The 15875-nt window shown below is 38.3% G+C and overlaps 1 protein-coding gene across 1 annotated transcript in view; it reads right to left on the bottom strand.

Moving 5' to 3' along the window:
- FLT1 (fms related receptor tyrosine kinase 1) overlaps positions 1 to 15875 on the bottom strand; it is a 111396-nt gene that overhangs the window by 89238 nt on the left and 6283 nt on the right. Inside the window, exons 2-3 of the mRNA XM_032681035.1 lie at positions 6949 to 7045; positions 6417 to 6637 (exon numbers count right to left, since the gene is read on the bottom strand). Coding sequence (XP_032536926.1) covers positions 6417 to 6637; positions 6949 to 7045 — 318 coding nt within the window. The remainder of the gene's footprint in view (positions 1 to 6416; positions 6638 to 6948; positions 7046 to 15875) is intronic.

Here is a 15875-nt window from a genome sequence, read left to right as displayed (position 1 = left end):
GCCTGGAATAAATGACTCTGTGCTGGGTTGACTGTGGTCCTTACAATATCTCTCAGTTTCAATCAACATGAAACCACAAAGAGCATTCATGAAGTCACAAAATTCATGAAGGTCACCTGCTATATTGTTAAAGAACATAAATAGCAGCTTTTTCTAAGCTGGTTGGCAGCCAGATAAAAACTTGATAAGAGACTTAACACAAGTAATATTATGTCTGGTATCAGTAACCTGTCTAAGCTATTTATGGGGTTTGCACAAACAACTAAATTAGCCAACACTGAAATGCCAAATTCAGAAAGTGGAGAGGTTCATTATTTCCAAAACTTTGGCTACTGTTCTTGGGTTTGTTTTGTTTTTAATAATCTGAGCTATGTAATTCAGAGGACTTACACATACATTTGCAAGAAAAAAAGTCTCTGCAGGAAAATCTAAGCTCCTTGAAATCCCTGAAAGCTTGTCCTATGAAGTTCTTCCGAAATGCCTACTTACACTTGGCTCATCATTAAGATTCTTTTCAGGCTAAGAGAGGTAAAATATTTTTATCATATTCACATAAAATCCTTTTCCCTCATGCACGTGAAAAGGACCAAAGTCTTTAGTAAAGAATAGATATGCAGACTTCATTGAAGTTAATGGGCCAATTGCCAAATTCCCTTTCCATTGCAGGGATTCATCCTAATTAACTCCTTTTATCCCAGATAAATTATTGGGGCTGTTCAGAATGAATTCCAGAAGAACCTTTCGTTCTAAGAGTGGTTCCAGCTTCACTTACGCATCTAAAATACAGACATTTCTCATTGAGGTAGGAGCCAAACTGTTACTGTTGTCCCTGGGCAGAATGGAGGAATTTTGCAATGGGACTCATCTAATCTATTTTGGACATCTGCTTTACCATGAGATGAATCATGCCCTAGCAAAGATACTTATTCAATCTGCTCACATGTAGGTGCCTAGGTTCTTTAAGAAAAAAAGAAATCCCATTTTGTATGCCTTATTCTAAGCAAAGGTTGTTCCACTTTTGCCTCTTAGCCTGTAAAATAATACTCTTCAAATACAAAGCATGTCTAAACCTTGAAGGAAGACTTGAGATACAAAGTATTATACTCCTTTTTTCTTTTTCTCTTTTACCTGGACTTTTGTTATTATTAATTAATATCTAGAGCACATTCAGATACAAAGCACTGCTAGTATAATTGTGCAACAGTTTTCAGGCCAGATTGGTTTGTTTTCCTTTGGGACTAGTTATACAATGCTGTGACATAGGTCCATAACACAAATAAAACACAGTTCAATATCTTAAGGAAAAATAGTCATATTAGCCAAGAAATCCATGCTAGAGCAATTACTATGTTCAGCAAGCAATTCCTAGAAAGGCTAACAGATATTAGGAGTGCTCTTTCAGATGTATCTCTCCATTATGACGATTCATCCTGGAAACATATTTGTTTCAGAAGGAGCTATGAGCCTTGGTGAGGGAGAAGGACCCTGGAGGAGGCAGTATGTAGCCTTTGATGCTGCCAAGGGGTCCACACATGCTTTGCTCAACAGTGTCCTACGATATGAAATCCATGTACACACAACGACAAAAGCACGGCAATTATGGGCAATGGACGTCAGCAAGTCCTAGAGGTCTCTGTTTTGTAACAGGAACCTCATTAGACACTAAAAATGTGTCCACATACTTGATACAGCTGCAACATAGCTTAATTCCAACTAGTTTCCTCTTCATAACAGAAGCACTATCATATTATTGACTCTGACAGCATAAGCCAAAACTGTACTGCTCGTATGTTAAAACTGTGCCAAAAGCAAAGACTGAAAAAAATGCACAGGGGAGGAAGAGTTCCCCAGGTCTCGGTAGGTTCTTCTATTAGTACATTATCTGTGAACAAGAAGAATAAAGAAAAAGTAGGAAAATCTCCCTTTCTATTTGTTAGCTTCCAAGATGTTTTTTCTTACTGCCTTTTTTTACATGTTGAATTATTTTGACTTTGATGCTTCTGATCTTAAGAGACCCTTTTAGAGAACTCTTTGAACGCCCTCCATGTTCTGCAACAATAGTATCTTTAGGATAACAGGAGTCAATCCACTCTAGCTAAGTCTTAAATGCATGTCAGTTCTGGGGCTGGATCCAGCTAAATCTTAAATGCATGTCAGTTCTGGGGCTGGATCCAGCTAAATCTTAAATGCATGTCAGTTCTGGGGCTGGATCCAGCTAAATCTTAAATGCATGTCAGTTCTGGGGCTGGATCCAGCTAAATCTTAAATGCATGTCAGTTCTGGGGCTGGATCCAGCTATTTGTCTGCAAGTGGACCTCCCAAGGAGATGCCATACACTCAGAACTTGCAGCGTACAACTTTAGAGTTTGAAAAAGAGCTCAAAACCTCAGACGTTCTGAGACTTCAAAGGCTTACATTTTGAACTATTCCTTAGTGCTAGAGCCTTTCACATTTTGGACTGCCAAGCCTGAGATACATCTCAAGCCAAATACATACAACTAGTAGACATGTTTAACATTCTAGGCATTGGTGTGTACAAGTACTCTTAGGACGTGTACCTTTAATTACCCAGCTCTGATTTGTCTCATCTGACTTAATTTGTCTCAAAGCAAGACATCTATTCTAAGCTTGTTCTCCAGATTTCCTGTAAAGTCAGTGACAAGTGATAGATACCATGAGGTCTTTTTGTTCTCTGTTAACTATAGAAAGAGGATAGAAAACTGACTCAGCCTAGAGGTCTGATTTTAAAACAACTCATTTTGCAAGGAAAATTAGGTGTTCAGAAGACATACACAGCAGGATCATAAGGACAGACAAGGAGAGGTACAACACTGAATAAGAAATGGGCTAATGCCCTAAAGCCAAATACAGCTTCACTTAGAGAAGAATTCTATTCTCTGTTACAATATAATTAAGACATTACTCTTGCATATTGCTAGCCGAAAACTGCCTTCATTACAAAAAATAGCAACACTTCAACTTGAATCACAGTTTGTTTAAAGTCTTGCAAAAATTTAATTTATATCAACGTATCTAACTATATATCAATGTAATAGAACTTACAGGGTTTTTCTCTGTCATACCGTGAGAACAATTGTCCAAAGGAAAGAAATGATGAGAGTAGAGAATAAAGAGAACCGCACATTTTTTAAGAGAGTGAACTAGCTCCAGCAACTGAAAAGTGTCTTGGAGACAAGGACAAGGCAGGTAGAAAGAAAAGTCTTAGTAATGTCCCCCAGGGAAATCTATATAGATTTCAAAACAGCCCGCTGATAATTTGATATTTCTTAAATGTCTTTATTCCATCATTATCTCTTTTCAAGCAGAAAATTCCCCATGCCTCGCTGTGATGTAGGCAGTGAGTGTTCACCACAAGCCTTTTTTCACTACTAGGCTGCAGTTGGCTTCCAAAACAAAGCTCTGAGAAGTTTTGGGTGCAAGACAGTGGAGAAATTGGCAGAGGCTTTTCTTCATTTTCCCATGGTTCATGGGCAAAGTCAGGTCATCAGTTTTCTTGAAGCAAAGTTGAAGGCTCTTAAGAGAATTAATTTCCCTCGCTTAATGTCTCAATTCCTGAGCTGTGTGGAGTCAAGAATTGCTGAGACACTGTGCAACTCTGCAACTCAGCAGTGACCTCTCCAGCCGAAAGAAGGGTGGTGTCAGGACCAGCTCCTGGAAGATAAGTCACCAGCCTGCCTCTTCTTGATCCCCAAAAGCAGGACTTCAGAAATGCTCCAAGTCATCCTGGGGCATGTGGGACTTGCAGTCTCCTTCTTATCGTCTTGCATCTTGTTTTTGTCTGTAGAAGCTCATTTTCTGCTGTAGCATACACTCATTACTGAACCAAAGGACTTGGTTTGTTGCGGTTTGGTCTTTGGACTTCTTTTTTTTTTTTTTTAATCCAGTTCATATTCAGTATCACTCTAATTACGGAAATGAATAACATTTTTAAAACAATAAGTGATGACTTCCTGTACAAACAATATCAACTTTCCTGATTTGGATTCTGTGTTTGTAAATAGCAACTATTTGTTCTCATCTGCAGCATGCTAAGACATGGGAAACAGGCACCTCAGTGATCCACATGAAGCTAATATGGGAAATGGACTGACACAACGTCCTGCCACAGGAAACAATACAAAACTAGGAGGGACACAAATTTTACAAATGTTTATTTCCTAAACACCCACAAATTCATGCAAAATGAAACTAAGCTCGGGAAAGGTAGTCTTCACAGAGGATTTTGTTATCTCCATCTTAACCCCACTTGAGACAGATAATTGAATTTTCATGCATGTTCACAGAAACAGTGACTTATTATAAGAGACAGATAGAAAAGAGATAGAAACAACAAGATGGAAAAAGTATTTTCGTTCCGTATGCCAACAGTACACTTATCAGAAAGGGTGAGTTTTGGTACTCAGTATCTTGTTTCTTTCCAACTTAAATATTATTCCTGAAATTGTAAATTTTTGGATGACTAATATACTCCTCTCCACCTTAGGGCAGAGTGACACTTCCAACAGGCATTAAATGAGCAGTCTCCTTGCAGCCTTCCTTGTTATTCATAGTTTGCCCTAACTCTCATGTGTGTTTCCTAGGACACAAACAACACTAAGAAATTGGTTTTCAATAAAAAGCATTGTCAAATTCAGAAAATCAACATGCCAAAGAGGCCTAACCTTGACACAGGTTCGTTCCTTAAACATTTTACTATTTTTTTGCAAATAAGATAGGAGGAGAAATATAATCTAACCATCTCTTCAACAGTGACGTCAACATTTATGACTGAACATCCTTGAAAAACCAACAAAACCAAAACACTCAGGCAGTCTTCCTTAATTGATTATAGGGTGCAGGGGCAGAGGTGAGTGGCCAGAGGCTGTCCTAAAAGTATTTCTGCAATGATATATTTCTCTTTCATCACAATTTGAATTCTGCAGATAACCTTGGTTCACAATCATCTAATTGAGGATCTCTTTCAGATGCAGGCAAGACATATACAACCTGGGTAGCAGCAAAGAATTAAAAAAGACTGGTTGTGCCTTCTATTTGTAAAAAATCAGGATTCAGAAAAATTAACACTTCAAAGAGGTAAGAGACCAAGAGAATGTAAAGGCATTCTTATATCATAAAATGGGTTCAGCAGAGAGGTCCTTCTCATGTGGTGAATGTAGAGGATTGTGGGTAGATCTCAGAGAGGACATCCAAGGTGGAAGGTTTAAGAAGATCCCATGATGGGAACTTGCAAAAGTCATCCAAGAAAACTGTAAGTTGTCCTAGGCTGCAGGAAATGTTGGTCATTAAATGAATATCCTACTTCGTCTATGCTTCTGTTGTTGGATTTACAATGAATCATATCAAAACAACTAGATGAGAAAGACACTCAGTGCAGTATATTTCAGATGAAGGAAAGCAGAATGAACAGCATGAAATAGTCAATAATTCTCAATAAAGCAACACAAAGTAATGGGAGGGAGCTATCTTTTTTCTATTACTGTAGTGAGAAGTCCACTTCATTCTGCTTTTTCACAGCACCGGTCCCACTCTTCATGTTACAAAATGAAAACAAAGGGTAATTCACTCTGATGTGAACTCATTAGACACAGCAGACCCATAATTTGGAAAACTTCCAGTTGCAAATTCTCTGTAATACGGGCTTTCAAAATCTGTGAATCATGACATGTTACAGTAATCTATTAATTTTATTCTGTAAAAATCAAGAAAAACTAAAATATTAATTAAATCCCTAAAGTGTTTATAATTTCTTCTGTTGTTGTTCTGCCTATAGAATTCAACTATTCTGAGAAGTGTCTGACTGATACCCTGGAAGAATACAGGATCAGAAAGAAATTTCTTTTATAGCCTAACTGACCTAATTCCAGCACTTCCCATACATTACACAATACTTGTTTGCTGAACAAATTGTGTTTAATTTGGTTTTGTTTACCCTAGATTTTTACAATCTGTGTAACATGGACTGCAGAGTACATTTTTGAATGTGACTTAACATGCAAATAATAATTTTCTGCAGCATGAGATAATTCAGTGATCTGGAAAGACATCCTTCAGCTGCCTAGAAATCTCGTCACATCCTATCATGTAAGATGTGATTTCTCTGATACCCATTTGACATATTCACTTCTAGTCCACTTCCATATGGACTTCCATTTACTGATTGGATTGGGTTTTTTTCTTTATTTATTTTTTTTCCTCACAGATAAAACACTAACATTTGTATTTGAAATTTCTGGTAAAGTAGATTTATACATTAATTGGTAAATTATCATAACATTTTGCAAGGTTGAAAATATAATTCAAAATTCTGTATTTATCCACAGCTGAACTGCCTTATTTTTCCATTTCTCTGTATTGAAGTGCAAGTACCAAGAAGTGTTAAAAAAATTTAATCTTACCGTTAATAAATACATAGACTGTAGTTTCCTTCTTCTTTTTCACTGGACTTGTTGGGTATTTGCAGCTATAGTTTCCAGTGTCACTTGCTTGAGTTCTGCTCAAGGTCAGACTGCTGCAGGACTGCTTCCCATTCCTTCCACAGGCATATTTAATTACTTTCAGCCTTTTGCTATCCTTGCTTAGAGTTTCAGGCAAAGACCATGAATGAACCATTTCCCCCCTGCAAATACAGATAAGGAAGCAGAAACAATTATGTTGGGCTGCAATTATATAGCTCCCGTTCCCAAGCTTTCTTTTTTATTATATCAGGCTATTTCTGGGGTTCTCTTTTATCTTGTTTTCCAAAAACAACAACAGAAACAACAAAGAACTATTAAACAATTGCCATTGAAGTTCATTCCCCACCTTTCCCCACAACATAAGGTTTCATTTTTTCTAATTTCAGTTACAAAAAAAAAAAAAAAAAAGAAAAGAAAGTGTCATGTGTATGATCTCCCTACCAAATTGTCAGAATTCAAGTCAGTTGGTTACCTGCAAGTGAGATTTAAAGTCTGTCCTACTTGAACAACATACTGCATGGCATTTATACTCAGCTCAGGAACTTTTAATTTTGATCCTGAATTAGATCCTAGAAAAACAAAGAAAAAAACAAAGCATTAACAATGACAAATCATTCTGCTCCCAGTACACTCACATTTAAGATGTTATACTGGAAAGGAAAAGAAAAGAAATTGGTGTGCCCCTCTAATCCCACATATTATCTTCCTCTGAGCGAAGTCCCGTTGTCCTGACTAAGGACTCACATAATCTTCCAGCAGCATTACTCAGGAAAGAAAATAGAAATGAAAGCTATCAATCAATGACTGCTCTCAAATTTTTCCCTGAGCATACCATGAAGAAAGTTCAGGACCTTGTGGCTACACATCTAACCAAGGAAGCATGCCCTGAAGCACCACCGGCTGTATTTTCTTAGGAAACGCCACCACGGCAGCCCCTTCAACAGAAAGGGCAAACTCAGCCAATTCCATGGCAAGAGCCACATACAGACTTTTAAGATACCGAAATCCTACTCAAACAATTTGCTGCAAAGCTGGAACTGATGTGAAAGGAGTGAAAGAGGATTAAGGATCTTCCCTTCCTAACTAAAGTTCACAGTACTGTTACCTATGGTCCCTTGACAGCTTCATGCTTCCTACCAGTGAAGTGGTGTCAAAAGGTAACTGGAGAGCTTTACAATGAATTTTGGGAACAAGATCAAGGCACCCTCCAGACCAGATTTGCTGCTTATTTGAGAAAGCAAGCATACTGTCATGCTTAGACCATTCTGATACGGGTGAAACCCTGGGTATCGATGTAACGCGAGGTGGCTTATGACACTTGAAAACATCCAGGTAGGTTTTGCAAAGGTCATGTGAAGGCAATTCTTAGGAAGACCATGAAAAAGCCCCATGGTCAGAAGACCAAAGGAACACTAGATCTTCCCTCTCATCAGGTTCTCCTCAAGTCAGTAAGTGCTGGCTGGAAAGATATGTTTTATCTTTGCCCCATAATAGGCTATGGCCGCAAAAGCTTTCATGGCAAGCTGACAGAAGTGTGTGCCTTAGAGGAGAAACAATCCTTGATCCATCCCATCGCCCTCACACTGACAGCAAAGTGTACCAGAAGCTAGAAACATAACAAAGAATTATTTTTAAACAGTTAAAGTTGAAAACTAGTTTTAGTCTGATCTGGTCCCAAGCGCAATTGTGAAGATTTCAGTGTTGTGAGAGAGGAGCAGTGAGTATTTCCAATCATTTTACTTTAAGAGAATATATTATTTTGTCAACATACAGGAGAAACAGCATCACATAAACAAGGGTAATGCAGATATTTCCACCAAAACTGAAAGTACAATCTGAGCTTAGCAACTTTAAGTCCTTTCAAGAGGTCCCTGACACAGCCAGATATGAACAACTGTGTCCATCAAACATAGCAGAAACACATGAACCTTATTTGGCAGCTATGAATCACCCATTGGAAATGCCTCCTTTGTTTGCTAGAGAAGGCACTTTTGGAAACCAGTTCTGGCTGAGATTAGTTACTAAAGTTTGACTACATTCTCCAAAGTCAATTGCTGCTCCAAATTCAGCAGATTTCGTCCAGCAGCAGATGTAGCCTCAGATTAGAGGCCGAATATCAAAACTTTGTTCTGAGATGTGGACTTGAATTCCTTCAGTCTGAGAACGGCCGAGAAGCCAAGTCTCCACGTTTGGGGAGAGATGCTAAAAATACAAAGATTTTGTACAAAAGTAAAGAGATACTGCCATCATTTGCCAGTTTTGGGAAGTCTGGGGAGCCAGCTGTGCTGCAGTTATCAGTAAGTATTCCATACTGATTCTCTATAACATTGGTGGAGACAAGAGGTCTAAATCACCTTCTGGGGCTACTGAACACAATACATAAAAAAAGCAAATAGTTGATTAAGTCTGAAAAACTGTTTGCTACAGGTGTTCAGCAGACTGTTTTCTCTTCCTTAGCAAATTAGGAAATGTAAACTGTTGGCATTAACTAACTTTTAATTAACCTTTCATGTCTAAGTTAATTACACTTATCTGCATTTTTTTTTTTTGGCCCTGTACTGAAGCTGTGGCTTCAGTATTTTTCCTATATATACTATCATCCATGCCTATTCAAAACAAGATTTAAAGGATACACTTGAACATAGATGTAAACTAAATTATAGCTCACTTGAACAAGCTTCAAGCAAGGGCATAACAAATTTTCAGAATAAAGAGGTCTTCTGGACTGAACCACAAGTAACACCAGAAATCTGAATGGTGAGACTGTACAGACATATAGCCTTCCTCTGGATATGTCTAGACAATCATACTTCTAACTAGAAATGAATATATTCTGCCAACTGTTAAGAGGGGAGAAAAGGATGCAGCAAATCTTCGACGAAGCATTTTGTTATATGATATACTGCAAACATACATTTTTCTTACCTACGATTTATGGCTCTCAACTCTGAGTGCTGGTTCTTCCAAAGTGTGCACTGTGCTTTTATGGGACAGTCTCCCATTAATGCTTACAGATTATGAGTCTGCTCGTTTGCCATTCTGAAATAATGTTCCTGAAGCTAATCATTGAGAATTTGAGATAAGACGTTGCAAGGGCTTAGGCAGATTCTTGGGGAGCAACCCAGGCACTCTGGTTGAAAGGGTTTGCCAATGTCCTCCAACTAAACAATCTGACCATTTTGTGAAACTACCATCCTCTGGCATTTCATTTGTATTCTTCTTGTCATCCCAGAATTTCAGACTCAGATACTCTCCCAAGAATACAGTGTTTATATCCAGCTTTAAGAATCTTGTTCTTTAAATCTTTCCCAAGGGGAAAACTTGAAAAGCTGAAAGCGTGAAACAATGTTTACAAACAGTTCAATATGTATGAAAAAACCATCACTTAATGGTCTGCCAGAGGAAACCATTGGGACCAAAGACCAGCTGCTAGAGTTGCAACACTAGAACTAGTTACTAGAGAGCAACATATAGGTTGTTGCTTCCATTGTAAAACTTGTGGGAAAGTGGAAAAATCCATGTGTGTGACAGGTGTTGACAGCAAGCAGGAGGGCAAGTCTGCAGTGCCTTTTCATGCCTATGGTGCTGAGAGTTCCATTTTGCTCAGCACTGGCACCGGCACCAAGCTCAGGAGCAAAGCCAGCCATGCACCACCATGCCCACACCTGACCCACGCTGCAACCAAGAGACCAGCCCTGGGCATATGGGCTGCTGTTGTTTTCAACATCTGCCAAAGGTGGCAGGCAAGAAACCATTATAAATGTTACAAATTTTTCTCTTCATAACTCTTCAGTGATATAAACAAAGACATTAAAATCTAAAGATCTGTCTTAAGTTAAGCATACTAGACAATGCAGCCTGGAAGCCTCTATGTCAGAAAATCTGCCTCAGAGTTATTAAAATCAAAGAAAAACAAAAACCCAAAAACACCTAGCTTCTCACCCCATCCTGTAGGCAAAAAAGAAATCCAAATATACTGGATACATACTCAAGCTTTTGCCCTTTCACACACATTACATATATCTGAAAGACAGCACAGTATTTGTAAATGTTGTGGGTGGGTTCTTCAGGAGTGCTTAGTGTTTGTCTAACTCTGCTCCGCTTGATACAAGTCAGTATTTCATCATTGATTTCAAGTACATTTTAGACACTTAACTCCAGTAACTAAACATATTAACATTCAAGACTAAATGTCAGTGTATTTGGCAAGACATAGGAGCTTCATTATATATTCATTTATTTAGTTTTTCACTAACAAAAAGCTGAAGTCTTATTTCAAGCCAATATTATTGCTTTTACAAGTATGTGAGACAATGCTTTTACTGGTGGGATGCTAAGTCTTGAAGAAAAATAACTTTATTTGACATCCTATCTATTCATGGGTCATTAGCTTCCTTACATTTTTAAATGCTTCAAAACTGATGCAACCTATGAATACAATAGAGTTTGACGTGTTTACCAGAAAAGAAAAAAGAAGGAGAATAGCAGGGAAATTCCTACTGTCAATATTTAGAAGTGGATTATGCCTTTTATGTACCTTCTGTGGGCATTTCACTTGACACTGTCTTTTCGGAAGGGTCATGGCTCAACAGGACACATTCGCTTATCATTGTGCCTGTCACTAAGCGACCATCAGCAGCCTACCCTCACACTGACCTACATTGGGGGGTTCAACTTCTTTTCATGTGACAACAAGAGAACTAATTAATCCTGATAACTGAGGAATCTCCCATCATGGGGAAAGAGGTGATTTTTTGGCATATTTTGTTTGTTTTGGAAGGCTTATTAGATAGATGTGAAAGTCAATCAACATTATTAATTAATTAATGAGCAAACATTAATTTAGATTGCAAAAGTTAGCCATTCTAAGTAAAGTAAGGGAAGTAAAGTAAGGGGAAGGACAAATATTTTTTTAAAGAAAGCAGAGAGCAATCTGTAATTTGCAAGGCAAGAAAAAACCAACTTTTTTCAATTATCTTCTGCCCTGTAAAAAAGCTGATCCTCTTCTTAATGAAATAAACAAAAATTTGAATTTTCTATCAACCACAAACACTGATCACAAGTCATGAAAAAAGGTAAGATAAATGAACATGCTTATATTTTTTCAATATGATGTGAGTGTCCAGTTCTACAGACAAATGAGTAACCACGCACACATTATCAACCTTCCACTGATTTCTGCTAAATATTGATTTCTCTTAAAAATTATAGATATGATGAATCCAAAACTGGGACCATGTTCTGGATTATTATTCCCATTCAGATTTTTCCAGCTTCTACTTTTAAATTTTCTTTCATACATTTCTGCTACCTTAGACTAAAGAAAGTAAACTCAAAAGCTAGTTTTATACCTTATTTTAAAAAAATACAATATCAGGAGTTATCATAATTTTCCTTGAAGTTAACAGGTTTGATGGCTTTCTAACATCTTTTTCATAACTTAAGGCTGTGACTGTCTTCCAGCCACCCCAGTAATCCTCAACATGTTGACTAACTGTTTTTTCACCTGCACAATCAGAGGATAAGGAGAGTGATCAGTTTATCTTTGCAACTTCAGTGTATACAAAGAATCTGACCTTCTGGGTTTAAAGTGCCATCTGCCAGCAATAAAGTTATCCATCATGAAGTAATTGTTTCAGTCACTGTTGGATTTACACGTGTTTTAAGGCTTGTTAAACATAACCGATCCTTTGTTGTTTTTACCATCGAATATAATTTCCTCCCGATTCAAACAATATTCAGCAAAAAAGCATTTTGTAGGAGACACTCATGCACTGGAAAGAAAGTGCACATGATTTCTTTATAGGATCTTCACCTCTCTGTGATCCTTAACGTGGGTCATTCAGTTCAAATGCAGTCCAGGACTTTACTCTTGCTTTTGAGCATTTCCTTATGAGTCATACCACTGAAGAGAATGGGAATACCCACATGTGTGCAACTAGTAAGCAATTGCAGAATTTGGACAAAATGTTAAGGAACATGGTGGTACCCAGTGGGTGGACCTTCAGTGCATCTCCGGTGAAAATGAGCTGACTCTGATCTGCAGCACCACCTTAATCAGAACATGGTCACCAGCTAACCTCATATGGGATATACAGCTTTACTCCATTTTGTAAGGAACCTGGGATATCAATAATTATTTTTTTTCAAAGCTATTCTTGACAGGCTATTGTATTACCATCTCTTTTAAAGGCACTTCAGGACATTCTGTAAATACTCTGTTATATTCTCTAAACATAACTAATTTTTTGCTCAAACAGTTATACCCATCCATAATAAGTCCAATTACATCATTACACCAAATTACTCCAATAAAAAAAAAGAAAAAGAAAAGAGAGAGAGAGAATGAACTTGTTGTTAACTCTCAAGAGTTGACTCAACTCTCACTCAAAGTTTTGATTTACATCTGACCATAAGAAGGAATCTTGGCCAACCAGTCCTTCTAGTTCAGTCAACACTGAGATTCTCATGAGCATCGATAATTCCATTTATAAAGACAGGAGAACTTTTAGGCAAAGTTGTCTCAAAATTTGGGTGGTGATTGCAAAAAAAGTTTCTCTTTTTTTCTTGCTGAAGTGTGACTGTCTGGCCTGGTCCTACCACAGTACTAGGGGGAGAAGGGATCACTCTGGATAATAAATCTTTCTACTTCTGTGGCTGCTGGTGACTGAGAAGAACTGTTACTGGAAGAAGACACTCTTCTATCTCATCTACGTCACCTGGGTTTCTGGTGCTCAGACGCAGGCAAAGCAGGCAACATGGTCTAGTTCCTGCTCCCAGGGGTAAAAGCATCACCTCCATTGCCTGTACTTAGAAATAGCCTCCAGGGAAGACCTAAGGCATCAAACCAAGAGCCACCCTGAGACTCAAAGCAATATCCTCAGGTCTTTCAGATGTCATCTAGATGTCATTCTAAAGGAAACCTCACAGTCCTTCATACATCTAATTTCACACCACTTCTCTGAAGCAAATCCAAACTTTACACCTGAAGCCTGCAGAATAGAAATGAAGACAGCTTAACTGCGAGAGAGTGAGGAGGCATGCCTTTGCCCCTAGCTGATGTTGAGAAGTGTCCAGACGAGCAAACTCATGACTTGAAGCAGCAAAATGCAACCACTATTTCTATCGAAGTAGAACTTTGCAGAGCAATTAAGGCCTATGGGGATTTACAAGTGTTAAGAGACACAGGTCCTTGGACTGCAAGGTAGTTTTGTCCCTGTTTCCTGTTGTTTCCTGTGCAAAGAGAGGCACCATGTCTGCTGGTACATACCTGTCAAACAGAAGCACTCTCAGAGTAGAAGCAGGAGCTCAGCCTGTATCATTCCCTTAATAGATCCATCACTTGCACATAGCTCTGTTGTGACTGAAATATCTTCTCGTTTGCATTCAAGATCAAGGAAATTATTGGATGCCATTTATTTACAAAGTACACATTGATGCACAAAAATCATCAATTCATTGGTTCATCCCTTTCAGGTCCAGAAGGGACATTCCAATTATCCAGTTTGATGTTCTACAATACATGCCAAGTGATTTGTGGAACAAATGCTTTAATCTGATCAATCTCAATTATAATTTAGGAATTTAAAGTACCATTAGGATGTAACAGCCAGTCAAAAAAATGGATAGATTAATGGATGAGAAAGCTGGGCTGCTGTATGATATGCATTTTGATAGAATCTGAACAGCATAAGGTTTATCACAGTAGATTAGATGAGTCCTGGGCAGAGACTAAAACCTTGACCCTGACTCTGTGCCTTGGAACTAAAAATCATTCAGCAAGGCAAATGGATGTTCTACTGCCCAAGAAAGGCCTTCAAAGGCATAGAAAGGTATTCAAATAAGTGTGTCCTTCCCCTTTTAGTTCTGCATCGCAGAGCAAGTGATAATTTGTTACTCACTCTATGCATTTGCTGTTCCTAGATGTATATACACATTCTGGTATAAGATTAGGTGCTATAGAGGCAAAGCAAAAAACCCAGTTGCTACAAATAGTGCAAGTACAATTCTGATAACACTCCATTAACACTTCTGAATAGTACACACTATTATGCCAATATAGTCAATCACTGTAAACAAATACATAAGTCCCCAATAACTGCCATAAGCTTTGCCAGTATTTGCCCTAGCTAAGTCAGATTGCATTTACAGAAGCCTGTGCTAAAGCCATTTAAGGGGGGGGGGATTGTTCATTTAAAAATTTAAATGCAGAAATTAAACAAACTAAAATCTGAGTTGGTTATTTGAAACAAATCTCATTCCAGTTACTACCAATTGAAATTATTAACATTTCCCATCATACCTGGGCAACCAAGGCCATGCAGTTCAGTGTGTTGTGCCCTGTGAGATCTGCTTGAAGGCACTTGCTTTACCAGGTCATCAGAAGATTATGTCCTGTCTGCCCTGAAGTCACTAGGTGACTTCCATGGGTAACCATAGGCACTTAATATAATGCCAGTTGAAAATAAATTTCAAAATTTAACAGCCAGAAAACCTGAGAGAAAAAAAAATTTGGTTTCTTGTTTTATCCACCAAGTTTTAACATCTCTAGAAACTTAGAATTTGAAATGAGCACTTCTGCCATTGTCTAGCCTGACGAAGGTGTTCATTTAATTGGCTATATAAGGAGAACATACTTACAGAGAAGAAATAAAACCAGCCATAACAAACTTTTTATTTTCCATTGAGCATATGGAATTGAAAATGGAAACCCAAATGTACAGTCTGACACCTACATTATAAACCTGCGTGGGACTGTCGCTTTGGTAAACCACACCAAGGAGCCCAAACACACATATATATGTAGTGTGCATTGAGAAAAGAAGATAAATACCACAGTTGTGTCCGCCTTAGTCTGGTGTTCACTCCAACAGAGTGAACACCCAGTTTAAAAAAAAAGCCAAACAGGTCCACCGAGGCTGCTCTCAGCAAGACCTGGTAATAGCAGAGCTAGGCTGCGGCAACACTTTCTCAGACACATTCAAGACAAATCCCCCTCCACCTCGATGCGCCTGTCCTGGCCCCTTCATAGAGATCCTGATCAGGCTATTCAGATGAGAAGTGGTTGTGACTCCATCATCTGCCCAACAAAAAGGATGCTGTGTGATCAGCCATTGGCATTCACCCAGGAGTATAATTTCATACCTCCACACATGAGTCAACCTGTGCTGCTTACAGGAGTATAGATAACCCCATCCAGATTACGTCTGTGAGTCATTGGATCTATCGTATCACTTACTGACATGTGGCAGCAAGAACTGTGCCTCTGCTCTAATTCCACTGTGACAGAACCCAGCACATAATCATCAATATTTTGGAGAAAAGTTTATCCCATTAATTAGCATAGTAGGAAAGTATTGATATGGTATAAAGACAAAGCAAGTACAATAAAATTGACAC

This window comes from Chiroxiphia lanceolata, chromosome 2 (assembly GCF_009829145.1).
Source record: "Chiroxiphia lanceolata isolate bChiLan1 chromosome 2, bChiLan1.pri, whole genome shotgun sequence".
Classification (NCBI taxonomy): Eukaryota; Metazoa; Chordata; class Aves; order Passeriformes; family Pipridae; genus Chiroxiphia; species Chiroxiphia lanceolata.
The sequence above is the reverse complement of the archived record's forward strand: the minus strand, read 5'-3'. Positions and strand labels throughout refer to the sequence as shown.